This window comes from Hippocampus guttulatus, chromosome 12 (assembly GCF_054856545.1).
Source record: "Hippocampus guttulatus isolate MCC_2025c chromosome 12, RoL_Hgut_1.0, whole genome shotgun sequence".
In the NCBI taxonomy this organism is placed as follows: Eukaryota; Metazoa; Chordata; class Actinopteri; order Syngnathiformes; family Syngnathidae; genus Hippocampus; species Hippocampus guttulatus.
This window is the reverse complement of record NC_141272.1, coordinates 5027601-5045825: the sequence shown is the minus strand read 5'-3', so window position 1 is coordinate 5045825 and position 18225 is coordinate 5027601. Positions and strand designations below refer to the sequence as shown.

General features: G+C 41.1%; 1 protein-coding gene across 2 annotated transcripts; it reads right to left on the bottom strand.

The window, feature by feature from the left end:
- Nucleotides 1-935: 935 nt before the first annotated feature.
- Nucleotides 936-17450, bottom strand: zbbx (zinc finger, B-box domain containing). 2 transcript variants are annotated; one of them, XM_086125540.1, is made up of 8 exons: nt 16905-17450; nt 16496-16609; nt 13802-13889; nt 13549-13603; nt 12548-12660; nt 9057-9267; nt 7301-7445; nt 936-2256 (listed from the first exon to the last, which is right to left on the bottom strand). In XM_086125540.1, exons 1-8 carry the CDS (start codon nt 17072-17074, stop codon nt 2199-2201), a joined length of 954 nt encoding a protein of 317 aa, XP_085981666.1. In that variant the 5' UTR covers nt 17075-17450; the 3' UTR covers nt 936-2198. The 2 variants fall into 2 exon arrangements, with proteins under 2 accessions (XP_085981666.1, XP_085981664.1); XM_086125538.1 differs by lacking the exon at nt 936-2256 and adding an exon at nt 6570-6713.
- Between the last annotated feature and the right edge of the window lie 775 nt (nt 17451-18225).

Below are 18225 nucleotides of genomic sequence, written 5' to 3'. Positions count from 1 at the left end.
CCCCCCCCCCCCCCAGGACATTTGCTATGGAAGCATAGTAGGAAATTAAAAATGAAAAAAAAAATCAATGAATAAGATTAAATTGCAACAGGATGCGCATTTAAGAAATGCTGGTAATATCACAGCCTCGAGTAGGCGAGTAAACAGAATGAGCATCATGTGGCTCAATAAATGTTAATGTGTGGTCTGATTTAATCAGAATATTATGAGGCGGGTTGTGATTTACAAATAACACCAGTATTACCCAACCTAAAACAAAAGCATGCACAATTGAGATTGTGTAGGCATACTAAAGATTTATTTATTTTTTGTTAAAGGTAAAATAAACATATATATATATATATGACCCATTTCCACAAGCAATTGCTATTTTTAATGGCTGCAAGCCTGCTTCTGTATCTGTATCTGTCTTTTTCTTTTTTTTTTAAGTCCACAGAGGACCCTCATTTCCAGCAGTAAAATATATACTATTCACGGGGTTGGCCCATCAATAGCGAAAATCTTTGACACCGTTTGGAGCAGGGGCGGTCAACCAGTGTTTGAAAAAAGCAATTCTCAAAAAGATTAAATAAAATAAATAACTCACTTGCATGGAAATCTGCGAGAATTCATTCTCACTGAAAAACTGATTTTCAGACCAAAGGCGCGCATGGTCCGTCATGGGGCGGAGAGGCGAATTTTTCAGTGGTGTAGCCAAGCTGACACAATGAATTACGAAGGGGTGACCATAAGATGTCACGTGCACACATACACTTGTGACCACACAACTCAAGAGGTTGTGAGGTCTGCCCCTTGGTGACAAGCAAATGACCAAGAAGTTTGGTTTGGTTTGTTTATTGAACATAAAACATATACAGTAATAATTTCATTGGTTATCTCCGTCAGGGTATCATGAAAGAAAAACACACACGTATACCAAGCCTGACACACTCATAATGTACTGCTATTAATGTACTATTGATAACACCTATGAATTTATGCTCTGGAACCCTGTCAATCAGAATCCGTACTCCATCGATCTTGATTTGTATTTGTAGATTTGATCTGCAATACCCAAACAACATTATTTTTTTTTCATTTAAGTTTTATGAGTTTGTTTCTGCCAAACCAGAAAATATTTGGTATTATCAGCAAACAACACTAGTTTCAGTTATAGGAGATGTATTAAATTCCAGAGAAACTGAACAGCATTCCTTAATGGGAGTCGGGGGTAATCACAAGTCGGTCTTTGCATCCGACCACAATTTGAAAACGTTGACATACAGTGTTAAATCAACACAAAAATTGGATCGGCCGTTCAGAAGATGAATGGATGCTGAAAATAAAGGAGACATCTGAGGAAATCTCCCCTTGGATCGAGAAGCATTGTCCCTCTTCTCTCGTTTTCGAGCACACAAGCGGCACTCCTCTGGGTTTAAAACTCATTTTCATCTCTCTTGTAAGCTCCGCGTTCTTACATATTTGCTCTAAATCCTATTAGGGGGCCTTTGTGATATGAGAAATGCTTGCAAATTGGAAAGCATCTTCAGGCAAAAAGTTGGACACGGGAGACAATTTTCAAAATCGAATCACTTGCAAAAACACCAACAGCACGTTTTGGTTGTGGTTAATAACAAAACATGTGGGGTGGGGGTGGGGATGACGAAAAATGTTACAGCATAGTGCTGGTATATCAGATCACAATCGCCTGAACGGATTCAAAACCACCTGGGTCCACACAGCTGTGGATACCCGAACCGGGTTGAGTAACACTTTCAAGTCTGGTATTGGTAGTCTGAATCACTGGTTGTGGTTTTGGTACCTGTTGGGTTTCTTCTTCTCTGCCACCTGTTAAATATTGATCTTTATGATACACTTTGAAGAGCTTCATATTGGGCCAAATCCCAACTATCACGGGACATTTCGTCCTCGCTGCCTTGATGGGAAAAATATGGATCATGCAGCACGATGCCCATGGGAAAATAAAAAAGGACACATGCGCAGTAGAAATACTCATGCGTGCATGAGTAGCAAGGATATCACAAATTTAACATACCTATTGGTATGGCTTCCGTCCTGACAACTCTCACAGAAACTTTGATACCATTCATCAGATGTCATGGAAGTGACACTTGTCATCGGCGTGGATAGCATAAAACCTGTATTATGCTCATATTTGAAAGATGAGCTTGATCCACGTGGATTCAATGGGCACCTTGCTATAAAGAGGTGCACGAGACCGTAACCGTTTTAAGGTTCCTTGTAAGTGGATTTGTGCTGCAAGAAAGTGGTGATAAAGAAGATTGAAGTCAATTATTGACCAGGAGACTGTTGGGAGGATTGGTTTGGAGATTGGAGATTGTTAGGTGGTGATTGGGAAATTGAAAGCTTCAGTGATGAGATGAGGTTCTGGGAGCAACCGGGATGATTGTAACTGTTCTAATCGGAGAGGTGGGTTTGATTGGCAATCTTAGGGGGAGCGAGGCTGTACTTGATGAACCTGTGAAAGTTGACCTGAAAGAGAAGGACGGTGGAAAGGGATAGAAATGCACATATAACACTAGCATAAATAGAGAGATCAGGAGAAGATGAAAGAGGAGTTTGGGAAATGTTTGCGATCTCGGTTTGATGATGTGGAAATGATGGCAAGTGCAAGATTTGTGGGGAACCACAGTGGGGTTTTGATGTGTGGATTGTGGGAGAGGAAGAGGACCTCTGTGGCCGTGTGGCTGACGTTGAAATGTTTGGACTTTCAGCGGTGGAGTGTGATGACTTACTGATTGGCCAGCACTGTGCGCAAAGCAAAGAAAATGTGCTCGTTACTTCTACGATCACATAATTTTTATTTGAACACAAGAATAGCTTCTACAAAGTTATTGAAAATATTTCTTGAAACGTGTTAAGAAAAAAAGGTATTTAAATTGTTTGGAAATTCCATCGTAATTTTAGAAAAAAAAAATCATTCTTGTAATCATGGGTGCACAAAATGTGGTTCTCAAAGGAGCACCAGAAGGTTTGGTGTGATTTATAAATATTAGTATGAACAATTACTACTTTCAAAAGCCACTTGATCAGGACACTCAATTGGATTCATGCGAAAGGATTCATTTGGCTCAAATAAACTGGATAAATATTCGTTCATATGATTATTGGGAGGTGGCACGGTCGACGACTGGTTAGCACACCGGCTTCACAGTGCAGAGGTGAAAGGTTTGATTCTGGCTCCGGCTTTCCGTTGTGGTCTTTGCATATTCTCCCCGTGCCTGCGTGGGTTTTCTCCGGGTTTCCTCCCACATTCCAAAAACATGCCTAGCAGGCTGATTGAACATTCTAAATTGTCCCGAGGTGTGAGTGTGAGCACTAATGGTTGTTTGTCTATGTGTGCCCTACGATTGGCTGGCAACCGGTTCAGGGTGAACCCCGCCTACTGCCCGAAGACAGCTGGGATAGGCTCCAGCACACCCCTGACTCTTGTGAGGCTGAGTAAATTAGAAAATGGATGGATGGATGCTTATTAGACCACTGACAGCCACTATTGGAGAAAATAAAGAACTGTTTTTGTACCTGTACAGAAATCAGCTAGATAGTGTACCAACATTTTGTTGGGACAGTGGCCGACGTGAACAAAATCGTTTTCCAGAATGCACCAGCCGTACGGAGGTTTTCCCGAATTGCAAATGGCCACTACAACCCTGACATAAACTGTGCACGATAAGTAAAAATCAAACACTGTTTGATCTATGTTTCAGTCGCTGCAAGTTTCCCCCCATCTGTCCCACAGCCCTCATTGCTGACATTGACTCAAGACTGCCGCGAACACTCCCTCCATCTCATCATGTGGGACTACCTGACAGCTCAGTAAAAATGACAGTGGAAAAAAAAAAGTGTTTCCCACAGGATGTCATGCCAACACAATTAATTATTCATGGCCACCCACTCTCTCAAAATCAAAGACAGGAGATGAGACACTGGCAAACACGTAATTATTATGCATTATAAAAGTTGTAACTGTTGGAAGGAATAGCTTATCAGCATCTATCTAATTTTGCATTTCCCTAAAGTCACAGGAGTCTTCGAATTACCATCCAAGCAATGCCATATCAATTATTACCGTCGGCATACAAATCAGACCCATTGTTTGAAGTGTTTGATACAAAGTCAATCCTGTACTCTCAGAACATTCTCTTCCGATGTGAATCGTTTGAATATGTCAGAGAAAGAAAGAAAAGAAAACCGTACATGATTGTGACTGTAGTGCAAGACGGCATGGTGAATGGCTCCCCTTTCAATTTTCATGATTGTTCATTTTTATTTTTTAAAAGTTTTTTTTTTCTTGAAAATGCTTAATTGTAGTTTGGTTTTTATGAGCTTTAGGTTTTGTGTGTCCGTTAGTGTGTGTGTGTGTATGTATTGTGTGCAAGATAAAAATAAAAAAAAATCTCACCATAGGTATTGTGCAGTAAAGAAGAAAGGTTATTTTAAAACCATTGTAAAAACAAACACGTAGAGATCAAATATAGTCCACAGATTTAAAGGGGAAGACAACCCCCACATTTGCATTCTGATGGCATTCTGATGAATATTGCATTTGTGCAATATGAGTTAAGCAGCCAAATCTACCTGTTGTTAGCCATCTCAGGGCACGGCTATTTTGCCACTTTTTTTTAACTGAAAATAACATCACAGTTGCTCAGGGCTCAGGTAATAACCAATCACGGCTCAGATTCAGAAACCAGGTCAGAATTATTTCGTTTTCATTAGTTTTGCAAATGTATAATGTAGTTCCAATAAGTTTTTTTTTTTAAGCATGTTTATTTTCATTTTATTTTGTTCATGAAAATGTTTTGTTTTTCTTTTTAGCTTTGTTTATTTCTCTAGTTTTCGTCAAGAATAATAACCATGGTCAACACGTGATGGAGGTCAGAGTGACATCATTTTTTTGTTTGTTTATGTTTTCCATCTTGGCCATTGCTCATTTGACATTCAGAATGTGTTTCACTGCATGCGCTGTTTGTTTACAGCAAAACTTCCCCGAGGAGTGTTTATAATGACTTCTGCTCATTGATCATCAATCTCTTACACGAACTAAATGTTTGTATCCAAAACGTGACATTGATTTTAGTCCATTTTCAGCCACCAAATTGTCAAGTGCACCGAGGTCATGTAAAAGAGCATGCCCATGGTCCGCCGGAACATTTGGCATGGTCAAATTGACCGGACAAGCTAACCGAGCACAAAAATCAGGATGTGGCAGTTTTAAGGTCGAGCGTAACTGCAGTGTCTACCAATATAGATCTTTCCCAGAGGTGTCAAGAAGCAGCAGGGGAAGAGGATGAAATGTGAAAACGAGATCCTTCCAAGGTCACATCTGATTTATGATCCAGCTAGGTTGTAGAATTTTACATGAGACTCTGATTAATTTCTTCATCGGCTCTGCAGGCTACAAGGGTCTGTGACGATCATTGGATTGAGATGGGTTTTGCAAAACTACAGGGTGTGAAAGTTGAACAGAGATCTTTGAAAGAATGGCACCACACTATAACCTGTCTGAAGTGCATTATGCACCAAAACAATCCACATATATATATATTTTTTTTTTACCTTCAACACGCTCTGCACAATATTCTCTAAAAATTGGTTTCATCTTTTCTAGTGTGTGTTATGCGAACAAAGAAAAGGTGATGATCCATAATCTGATTGGCACGGGTGATAAAGTCAAGTTATCAACTTTTCGCTGTACAGATTTTCTCAAAGGGCTCAGCGCCTTAATCACAGATACTTTGACTTTGACATTGATGGAAGGAGGTGCTCCCGGAGAATTTAGGTCATCGTCCTGACAACCCCTCAAGTCACAGGACCGGTGATGTTTACGACTTCAATACACCTCTTTCCTCAGTGAGTTCGATAAAACAGCTCACACTCCAACCTTCACTCTTAGATACGTGTTAAAATTCAGCGTCTCGCGCTTTCTTTCCACCAGCCAGCCGGTCCCTCCGTCTCTTCATTAAGCTCTGCCACCAACATGGCTGCAGGCTTATTGCACTTAGATTGGCTCCCTGCTCTGTTCCTCACTCAAAGGCTGCTGCAGCGGGGGACTTCAAGCGGTCCTGCTCAGGTGGTCAGTGGGACCTAAAAGTGCACTCTAGCGCTCATCCCCGGTCTCCGGTGGGCTACTCAGTCCGAGAGGTGGCGCTTAAATAAAGGGCTATAATTACGGGGATCTGCGGAAGCCGAGCTCTCGTGAAGTCAATAGCACAACGTGTGCTGGGAGAATGCCTTGTGAACCAGGGGCATGTGGAGACTGAGAGGCAGAAAGAGAGGCATTGGCAAGGCAGGATGTTAATGTTAAAAAAAAAAAAACTGTGCATGCATGAGTGCAATAGTAAAAGCAGCCCCCAAAAGTCAGTATATACCTCAAATATAAAAAATGTGATCAAGATGATTCGGAAATGGACTCTTTTAAGGAGGCATATTCGTGAACATATAATGGACATCTAGGCTTGGAAAAAAAAAGTGTAGGAATATAGAGTAAAAGCACAGCTATTCGAGAATTCAATAGTTTTAAGATTTATTTTCAATCACGTGTTGAATCTAACACTCTTTGTTACGCAGCATTAATCACATTAATTTGTCATATGTTCTTGCACATTGACTGATGTTGGTCCACTTGATGGGTCTTTGAATTGTGAAATTCGACATAGTCTCTGGCCGCCATCAATGTTCGTGCAATTTACCTGTTCACAGTAGCACAACCAACGGGTAAGTGCACGTTTTCCAAGGACGTTTATATAGAACAATATGTACTGCCAATCAAAGTTTGTTATTCAATAGCCTGAGGAAATGTGTCCAACCATTTGACTGCTAATGTTTAGAAAACCCAAACACAAAAGGAGGATGTGTTTTAACCACTTCCTTAAATTTGCCCTTTCATGCGTGGCTGGAAAATTTAAGAAGTAAATTTTGCTTTTGACTGCTGGTTTGATTTGACCAAACGAATATACCTTTGAAGGCCACATTTACAGTACTGACGATGTCATTTATATAAAATGACAACAAACCAACTCATCACATCATACCCTCGTGAATTGAGTCAGGTCACATTAAGTTGCATCTCGCTGAACTAAAAACAAATTATTCGACTAAAATGAACTGGATGAATCAAATCGCACCCCTTGTATCGCGATATGTATTGAATTGTCTTGCACACCACTACTACAGCTGCATTGTATTAATCGTAGAAGTAAATGTTGTAAAACGTAATAAAACACCGATACTGAAATACTAAACAATACTCAAGTGTTGCATGTGGATGAATCTGTACCTGCGGTACCTCTTGAGAAGCAACCTGTCCATATAGGAAAGACTTGTTTCAGGGAACTGCACCTGGACGGGTACGCTGCTGCCTTCTCCTTCATGGCCTCTCTCTGGAGGGAAGTCAGTTTGGGCTGCTTTACCTGACATTGATACTGGGGGAGAATATACAAAAATAAAGTTGGCTGAGAGAGAGAGAGCAAACAAAGCCCGCCAATGTGTCAGACCAAAGTAGAATGTGCAACAACAAGGTCTTCTCTAAAAAGGGGAAAACGTCTTTTCAATGCTGCCTACAGTCAGTGACAAACACAGGCAGGCAATCAGTAAGGTCCATATAGACTAGCAACGGGATGTATGAAATACAACAGGAACAACTACAAAAGTAAAAAAATGCAGATGGAGGAAATAAAGAAAAACGTTATGATTGCTCTCAACACTTAAGAAGTCCACAGTGGCAGCTTGAAAGGGGACCCGTGTGCCAGTGGCTTGACAGAAATAATTAGAGCTGAAGGGGTTGGCAGTAATTTCCAGAGTAGAGCAGAGAGGGAGAGGGCGGGGGGTCTGTATAAAAAATAGTAAGGCAGAGAAAACAGGGAAGCACTATAGACACACAAAAACTAGAATAACACCACGAGTAGCACAGACATAAATATGCAGACATATGCTCTGCTGCACATGCAGAGCCAATATGAGATGGAAGGCGGTTTGCACAAATACACATCCACATGCACATGGCTGAGGGGAATCGGGGCAGTGGAGTGGCGTACAGCCACCCAGAGCCCTTCTCTCATTATCGCAATATGCAACCGCCGTGGATTATTTTTCTTGCTGCAGCGGCAAGCACTTTCTGGAAGCCCCGAACACATCAGCGTAGAGGGAAAGGAAAGGGGGCAGCGGGAACCACTCGGGACTTTGTGAAAATAGCACAGGAGTAGGAAAGTTGGGATGTCGCATGAACACGGCGGGCAGGATAGGACTGTTGAACAAGTTTTGCCGGAATTTCGATGTAATTGGAGACAGTGGGATTACCGTGAGGGCATGTTTTCTCATGAAACTCATTCATTATCATTTGCTACTTAAAAAGAAAATTGTTCAAAAACCTGGAAGGTGTGATGCTCGCACGGCTCAAAATTAAAACATTCATTCATTCGTTCATTTATTTTCCGATCCGCTTAATCCTCACAAAGGTCGCGGGGGGTGCTGGAGCCTATCCCAGCTGTCTTCGGGCAGTAGGCGGGGTTCACCCTGAACCGGTTGCCAGCCAATCGTAGGGCACACATAGACAAACAACCATTAGTGCTCACACTCACACCTTGGGACAATTTAGAGTGTTCAATCAGCCTGTCATGCATGTTTTTGGAATGTGGGAGGAAACCGGAGAACCCGGAGAAACCCCACACAGGCCCGGGGAGAACATGCAAACTCCACACTGGGAGGCCTGAGCCGGGACTCACAACTTCTGCACTGTGAGGTCGAAGCGCTAACCACTGCACCACCGGAGCGCCCAAAATTAAAACATTTTCAACAAAATACATTTATAAGGGCATGAGGAAAAAAATGGTTCTGCAATAGCCAATCTCCCTTTTCTCTCAGGGTGTAGACTTCAAAGCAGTGTTTTGGGTACTGTTTGTATCAAAATAATAATACAAAAAAAAGAATTATAATGGTGATGGTAGAATGTAAATTGAAGCCAATTGATCATTGATTTTTAGCCGTTGAACTTGGATGTACCACAAATTAAAGGATGATCTTGCATTATTTCTCACCTGTTTGAGTCCAGATTGTTACTGGTTCGATGGCATCATCACACCTTTGGTTTCTCCACTCCTTGAGAGCCTCCTGGAAAGATCTAGCCGACTCCTCCTCGTCATACTCTCCACCGAGAAGAGATTTGGCAAAATCGTTTTTCGCATCCTTATTGTGTTCCTTCTTAGTTAGTTCCGCTCTTGTCTTTTCATCATAATTCCTAATAAACATCTGCAATAAAACAAACAAAAAAAATTTAAGGGACAAGCACTGAATTAGAAAGCGTGCCAAAATGTGATTCACGCTAATCATCCCTAATCTACTACTATAACAGCACTGTAAAACATGAATAGAAATTAAATTTGTCACAAAAATCATGTTTCCTGATGAAGGATCACCAATTCTAATCGGTATACTGTCTACTGCCTTTGCATAGCCGAGTAAATTGAAGGGACAAAATGGAAGGGACATTTAATGAGATTCTCCAAGCCCATGCGTATGTAATTGCCAATTTGTGCGGGCAAAAACAAGTAAAAATTCCATTGCCATTTGATACAAAAGCGCAATGTAGATGCTTGGTGACAATAGTGTAATCAAAAACTAATTGGGTAGCTCCTCATTGAAGCGGACATAAGTGCAACGTGCCATATCAATGTCAACTGTGTGCTCACTTTCTAAATATAAGGCCTACATATGCGTTGAATTGTAATCAGTCAGAATGCTTGAAATTCATTTAATCCGTTGACGATTGACAGTCTGTCTCTGTCTCTCTCTACATATATATATATATTTATATATATATATAATCTCGTGAGCCTGCTTAGAGCATTAAGAACACCTGAAAGTGATATGGTGAATTCGTGCCCCCATTAGGGGAACTCTGGCAAACCACATCTATAATGCACACTGATGTTTCTTCTGTGTTCTCAAGTCTGCATGCTTAGCATGATGCTGTGACTGTAAATGTATGTCGTACAATCCTACATGCACACAAGAAGAGAGGTCAGAGTGAGGGGCTGAGAATGAACAGGTGCCTGAATACACTGAGAAAAAGGATTATTTTCATTTTCAAAGAACATTATCTGTGTAGGTCCAAGGGTTTCAAAGCTTCTTTGCGTATACCTCACCAATGGCCGGGAAGCAATCTGGCATTATTTGGGTGACTGGGTAGCACTGTTATTTCTCCCCTTTCGTCCCCTCACCTACTGCCCGAAGACAGCTGGGATAGGCTCCGGCACCCCCCGCGATCCTTGTGAGGATGAAGCGGATCAGAAAATGGATGGATGGATGAATGGACTCTGTGTTTCAATACCTATGTTACAAACCTCTGTGTGTGCATGTGTGCATGAATGTGTGTTTTTCACAAAAGTACAACATTGGACTGCACAAGGGTGTATTGCCTTCTAATGGTGCTATAAAGCTGGCCCTTATTTCCCCTCTTTCGCCAGGGGATAAATTAAAGCCACTCTCCCGGGATCAAGCATACTATCAGGCAACAAGCAGCATATCACTACACTCTTCTGTGCAACACAGGAGGAAATTAGTTCCCTGTTTTTTCGCCTGAATGGGTCTGGAATACTGCACAGTGTTAAGCATAGTGTGTGTGTGTCTCAAGTGGGGTCCACGAGTAATGAGGAGCAGGGCTGTTAGGTGGTGGTAATGACAATGAGCCAGTTACCTCAGGCACATCATTCTGGCCGATGCAAAATGGTTGTCGTGATTGTACAAATAATTTATTTTTTAATCATAATTTCACTGTGTTGTTCACTCCTTGATATTGTTGTTGTCACTTTCCCCTCGCCTGCACACTGAGTCATGCAAGAAATAAATCTTGAATTACTGAATGAATTAATTTTTAGGATGGCAAGATGATCGACTGGTTAGCACGTCCGTCTCACAATGCAGGTTCGATTCCGGCTCTGGCCTTCCTGTGTGGAGTTTGCATGTTCTACCCCGTGCGTGTGTGGTTTTCTCCGGGTACTCTGATTTCCGCCCATATTCCAACGATTCAGAGAGATATATGCCGTCATTATAAATGACGTGCTAACCAGTAAACTACCATGCCACCCCCAATAAATTCTTGTCTTCTGGTATTTTCAGATGTGACGGAGGTGCATAAGTGAAGCTGGAGAGCAGTTTTGTCACGAGCGTGGTGGTGGAGGACCCTAAAAAGCAGGCATGACAAACTGTATTCACAAAATACTGAGGAAACTAAATCCGGAACAAACAAATTCCTAGGGACAACAATAATCCAAAGTAACCAACAAAACCCAAGGGGACAAAGTCAGCAGCAGTGACAGCAACAATGACAGAAACGACGACAATGACCTGGCACCGAGTGGTCGGGCTGGGAGTCCTTTTAACTCATTCACTCCCAAAGACGTTTTTAAACGTCTTTTCAGACTTGGTCCAGAATTGGCTGGTACTGAATGAGTTAACAGAATACCTACTAATGATATGATGAGCAACAGGTGTGCCGCTGTAGGAGGAGCCCCACAGAGCCACCTGTTGGTCCCGAACAAATCAACCGTGACAAGTTTGCCATTATACATAATTTTTTGGAACTATGTTCTTCCTGATGATTGTAATGTTTGTAATTATGCCCATCACAAGGGTTACTGCAGATATATATAGCCCATAGAGGTGCAATTTAGCGTCACTCAAGCACCGCCCCTTCTGGTTTATACTAGTGCATTTTGACCAATTGAAAAATAAAGTTCTCAGATGTGACAGATCATCTTTAGCTTTCTGCTAAATCTCTCGCGAGCATCTCTGCATGTCGTTGATGTTGATGACCATATGTGCATGTTATGCATTAACTTAATTTAAGAAATAAAAATGAAAAAGGTCAGTTGACCCAGCTCATCGGATAGTACGGTGCAAACACGTCATTTGGAATAAATCTGAGCAGCGAAACCATAATCAGCGTGAAACAAAGAAGAAAGAAAAACACCAAGCGACATGAGGGAGGGAGAGAATCCAATTTCGCATGGGGGCAAAGGAGGCCCACAGGAAAGAGAAAAGAAAAGGTGTTAATATCTGGCACAGAGTGGAGTAAATCAAAAGATGCGAGAGAGAAGGGACATTTATTTGACAGGAGGGACATCTGATATAGGAATGGGAGTGAACAGAAAACCAGAATTAAAAGCGGCAGAGGTCATAAAATGGAACAGTAGTATTAAAAATACAATCAGAAAATAGGCAGACATGCTGTATATGGAATAGGTAAAATGCAAGTTCATCATCAGGATTTATTTGAAAAGTGGGGACATTATCTCCCCCCTCTTCTGAAACTCCTGAAAAGGCTGCGTGATGATATAACCGAGAGCAAAACTGGAAACTGGAAAGGAAACAATATCGAGTCTGGTCCACGTGGATGCTTGTGCATCTTGTGAGGCCATAAAACCCGATGAATTCTTTCAACCAGCCCACAAAGAAAGGCTTAAAATACATAACGGATAGCAAGACTTTATTGACATCCCATCAACGAGCGCTGTGGATTTCTGCATACCTGCTGACCAGTCCTGCTGTCTCCCTGTCCACAGAATGATCCCTTCATTTTGCTTTGTCTGGTTGTCGTCTGAGGACAGCAACATGTTTCGCACAGAGGGAGATGAGGTGGAGCTAAGGAGGCAGAGACAGACCGTGATGTCACCATTGTCGTCAAAATGAGATTTGCAAGTGTGTCTGGCATATTGAACGTGCCATATGCTGAAAAATAGGGTATGTTGAAGTTTTTCCATTTTATTTTGTCGAGTGGTTCCACACGATGTTTGTTTGTTTTAAGGTAGATGTATATCGCTGTATTTTGATCCAGATAATTTTATTTTGCTCAACCACTTGACAAAATAAAATGGAGTAACACACCATTTTTGTCAGTGTACTAGCACTGTAGATTAATGCAAGTCAGTGGACTTAACTTCATAAATTGCTTGGTGTGTTTTACTAAGCTTGGAGTGGCCATTCCATCCACACTCAGCATTTTGACAGGTATTAAGCATTTCCGATCCTAAAAAAAATTGACATACTGTACCTTGTTTGGCTTATCTCTTCCACAAACATACTGTGTATTTTTGTGCGTTTCGGGAAATGGATAAGCACCGAAAACAACACGTAATTTCATGATCATAAATGTTTACTCCTTGTTCGGGATGTAGGTCGGCACCAAATCAACATATGTACTTTTCTCATGGGAATTTCCTTCTTTGTATTTAAGTTGAACATGTTCTCATTAAGTCATGTGTATCCATTTACAGCAATATGCAATAGGAAATAGAAGAAAGAATAGAAGAGACATGGAAACAAAAAAAAAAACGACAGTGTTGCCAAAAGACGCTGCAAGGACGGTGGGATGGACAATATCATCCATCTACTTAAGACAACTGTGCTGCTTTGTTGTTAGCTTCTTAAATATTAACGTTCATGTGGGCGATTGAGAGAAATTTAGGAACCCGGCATTCACTTTGAAATACAGTGGCAGAAATCAAGCCCAGACCGTCACTGATGACTTACCCGTTACAGGTTCATCCTTCAGCACTCGGATCTTCACCCTGCCTGCTGACAATTGCTGGGGACAGGGAACGAACAGTTTTACGCTTGCAACAACAGGCTCTTACCTAATAGGTTTGTCTGCAAAGTCCTGGGGTGGCACATTTGCGTTCATGTCTGTTTTCAAGTTGGCGACATCATTTATTTCTTTTTACATTCAAATAGTATCCAATGGATGTCACCACATGTACAAATCGAGTTTAAAAAAAATTGCTACCTTTTGGGTTTTCTTGGTGCCTTGCGTCATACTGCTGCTGTTTATTGATGTTAATTGTTCTGATTTCCAATGAAAAATTCCTGATTGCCTAAACAAAGAGAGACAATGAGTAGGTATTGGTCAATTTTTGTTTGATCAACAATTCTACACGCACGTACCTCTCTAGAGTCTTAAATACTTTCGTTTTTAAACATTCCCTCATGTGAACCCGAGATCCTTTACTCACCGGTATAATCGGGACCTCATACCTATGCCTCACAGTGTTGTTCTGTAGTTGGTGTCTCATATTCACAGCCCTGTTTTATCATTTTACTCACGGATAACATACCGGGTTGGACATAGCATGGAAGCGTATTGTTTCGCCAATAAATCTTGGTTGTTGTTTTGATTTCTCACCTCATTTGGTTTGACCCACTTGCCACCAGTAAAATAAAAGAGAGTCATTGATGTTATTGAAGGCACAGGTACCAAGAGGCTATGTAGTTAGTGAAAAGAGGAAGCATCCACTTCAGAGCAGCTCATTTCAACAACAAAGTCATTTTTCAAAAGATATTGGATTCAAAGATACACCTTCACATTCTTGGATCCAATCTAACAAATGAAATATCTTGCAGAATGTGTGGATTGTACTGAAAATAATTTTTAAAAAAAGGGAACAAATCCAATGAGGGGAAAGAAAAATTATGTTTCTTGGCTAATAAATCTGATTCTGATATACATTTTTATATACACACACAAAATATGGTATGGTAATATGGTAAAAGTGAATATGGAAGTTTTCTTATTACTTTTGCTCCACCTCCCCAAGTCTTTTTTTTTGTATCAGTCACATGTCATACTTTGGATGTGTCGATAAATCATGTTTTTCAGTCATCGATATACAATAACACACACACACACACACACACACACAATTTGGCATACTTCCAACAGACAGACATTATTAGCTGGATGAGCAAATGTCATAACGAATCACCACCAACGGTTTAAAACCATGGAGAAGTATTAGAAGTAGTCGAAGCAATTTCTCCGGCAACATACAATGCAACAGGACTACTAAATTAACGAAATAGTTTTGTGAAGATGAAAAAAAAAAAAAGCATTCTTCATTCAGACGGGAGTTATTCACGCTCATCACATTGAATTATTTATGCGATTGTGAAGGCTGTTTATTTTTGGTTGAGCTGGCAACCTGTCACAGAACGTCAAACAATATATGCGTGTGAGTGTGAATGTGTGTTTGAATGTGCCGACAGAGCTGCCACCTTCCTGAACTCTGTTAGTGTGTTGTGCTGACACAAAGGGTGGGTGTCAGGTAATCGCCCCAGCGCCATCTCCCTGGCAACTGACTATCGCCAAGGGAGACAACTCCGGCGCACCTCTGCTGGTGCACGGGTGACAAGTTGTCCCTTCAGGACCTGCTCCCAATCTATGTGGACTTTAAATTAACAAATATGTCAATATCTAATCCAGACAGACTCCACTTGAATCTAGACACAGCTCCACACATAAGAATAAAGTTGCTCTTAGAGATTCAACAAGAAGGGCACATTCACACAATCTTGTTTATCGGACTTATGAAGCCATAATTACAGTGGAGTGCCAAACACTCTCAGAAGCACATACTTACATTTACAACTTGCATGAAGTGATAATAATTTCATTTCAACATCCCTTCTGCTTTGTATTCATGTGTTTCGACCGATTGAAAAACTAAAGTTCTCAGAGGTCACAGATGGAAAACTTATCGTTCTGCTAAATCTATCTTCTGTAAAGGCGTTTACCATTTTCCACCAAAGAGAAGGTAAGGAAAATAATTCATGAAGACGAACTATGTATTGAAGCGCTAGTAGTGTCTACAATTCTTCGAGCCCGAAAGTCAAAGCCACAGCTAGGAGTCAGGCAGACCCGATCATCGAAGGATGTTCCAATATTTGCTCCAAGCCTCCACCTCCTCTCAGCAAACTAAATTTGTCCAGCTATTTTTTTGGGGCCCAAATAACGGAATCCGCCTGTAATGCAAGGATAAGCCATTCATCTACTCTGGGAGCGGTGTGATCTTGGGGACAAGCAAAGAGAAAAACAAAAGTGGTGCATAATAAAGAAACACAACAACACGTAGAACCAGAGTATAAATCACAGCTTGAAGAGCTGCAGGGCAGGCTTGTCAAAGATTCACTCCTATTGTACTGAGGAGGAAAATTTAGAGGGGGAATATACTGAGAGGATTTCATTCTAAGAATCCTGCATGTCCTAAAGCGGAACATTAAAAGAGGTGTACTTTGCCAATCAGAAAAGAACTGATGATATGATTGGGGAATAATGCTCATGTGCTAATCTATCGTTACATTTACAATGGCAAATATGAAATTGCTCACAAAACATGTCAGAAAACTAAATCAGGTCTCCAAACTTATGTGCGCAAAATGGTGACCGTTGAAGTCATTGTCACAATTCAAAATGGTGTGATTGGCATAAAAACAACATTACTCCTACCAAACACCTGATTCCCTACTCTACATAGTCAAGTAAATAAACGGCTGTGCCACTATTTGAGGCTTCTTAACAGCTTAAAGTAAATTCACTAATTTCTGATATTTTCTGCTATTTGTCTCCTGTTACACTTTCCAATGTCCACTTCCATTTCCCCTGACTTTTACAGGCCTCCTCTATCCCCACCGCATTGATACTCACCCTCTCTCGCCTTTCTCTCTTCTCATACTCTCTTTCAGCTTTTGCAGTTTCTCTTCCAGCTCATTGCCTTGCTGGGCCAGAGTCACCGTCTCCAACTGCTGGCCTTGTGGGTTCCTATCGGGTAACACACACACAAACACACACAAACACACACACATGCACGCACACACACTTTTATGAAGCCCGTTAATGATAGTAAATCATACAAATGGCAGATCCGTGTAGTCACAGGGTAAGTACACACGGACAGTGCAGTGGCGTAACTAAACATGCTGAACTGCAAACTGTCGTAATTCTGGTTACAAAATGAGGTGTATGTCTAACCAAGCAAGTTAAAAAAAAAAACATGGCAGACAAATGACATGGATGAACTTGTTTTGATCGCATCATTGATGTTATTTCAACTTACCTGGCACTGAACTGTAAAGATTTTGCTTTGGGAAGCGCCACAAAGTCATTTAAATTCATGTCTCCTTTTGGGTTCGGTGGCCTGGGTCTTTCTGGTGGCTTATTACGTCTGCAATAAGATCCACTCGTAATGCTGTTAAGTGCACGCTCACACTCACTTTGAAATAACATACGCACAGTACAGCACTGTTGTCAATGACCTCTGAATGGATGCTGCTGAGAAACCATGACCGGAGCAGACAGAGTTGCCAAAGGCTATGCAGGGTAGTTAAAAGAACTGGCAGTAATTGTTTAAAGGGCTATTGAGAAATTAGTTAAGTGAGACATATTGGGGTGGATTGTGATAAGGAGAGCAGAGAAACAGCCAGCAACACAGATGAAAGCATAAGGGCTTTGGAATGCGGGTTATTAAATTTCATTCAAAAGGGGAAACATCCAACAAAAGGCAAAGCAAATATTTCCATTTCACCTCAGATTTTACAATATGAATATCAACAGTTGACCCATTTTCCATAGCGCTTGTCTTCATTAGGGCCGTGAGGGAGCTGGAGCCTAACGGGTTAAAGTGGGGTACACCCTTAACTAGTCACCTGCCAATCGCAGGGCACATGTAAGTAAACATAACGTAAATGTTTTTGGCAAGTGATAGTTAGGTGCAGTAACCAGAGAAGAAAACCCAATCAAGATCTGGGAGAACAAGCAGAGGTCAGAGCTGAGATTTGAATCCCAAATCTCTGAACAATGAAGCACATCTCAATAGATTGTCAAATACTACAACCACTCGTACACTGTACTGCCTCAATAGACTGTCAAATTCTAATCAATTATTGAGATAAGAGTAGAGTATAGTGATGGTGATAAATAGTTCATCTTGTCATGACAGTGCATGAACATCAATCTATCCATAAAGTTATAATCATGATTTAATGTATTAATTGTCTGCGGCTGATCATGGAGCCTATTCCTGCTCAGTTTGGGCAAGAGGCAGGGTAAACCCTGGACTGGTCACCAGTCAATCACAGAGCAGATATCGATCGGAAAAAAAAACAACAACAAAAACTCAGCTCCAAAAATACCTGAGGACGTGTCACTATGTTTGGAAACCAGATTGTTGTCATCCTGGCTTGTTGAGATATTCACATTGGTAATTGTCCACTCACAGGCTCAGACAGTAAACATAAAACAGTTAAATGAGAAATGCTGCTTAAATAACTTGGCTATTAGTGTGAGTTGAGCCGGAAAAAAGGAACAGAGTGTAATACGGTAAATAAATAAACAAGCACTAGCATTTACATGATAAGAACGACTGTTTCATTCAAAAC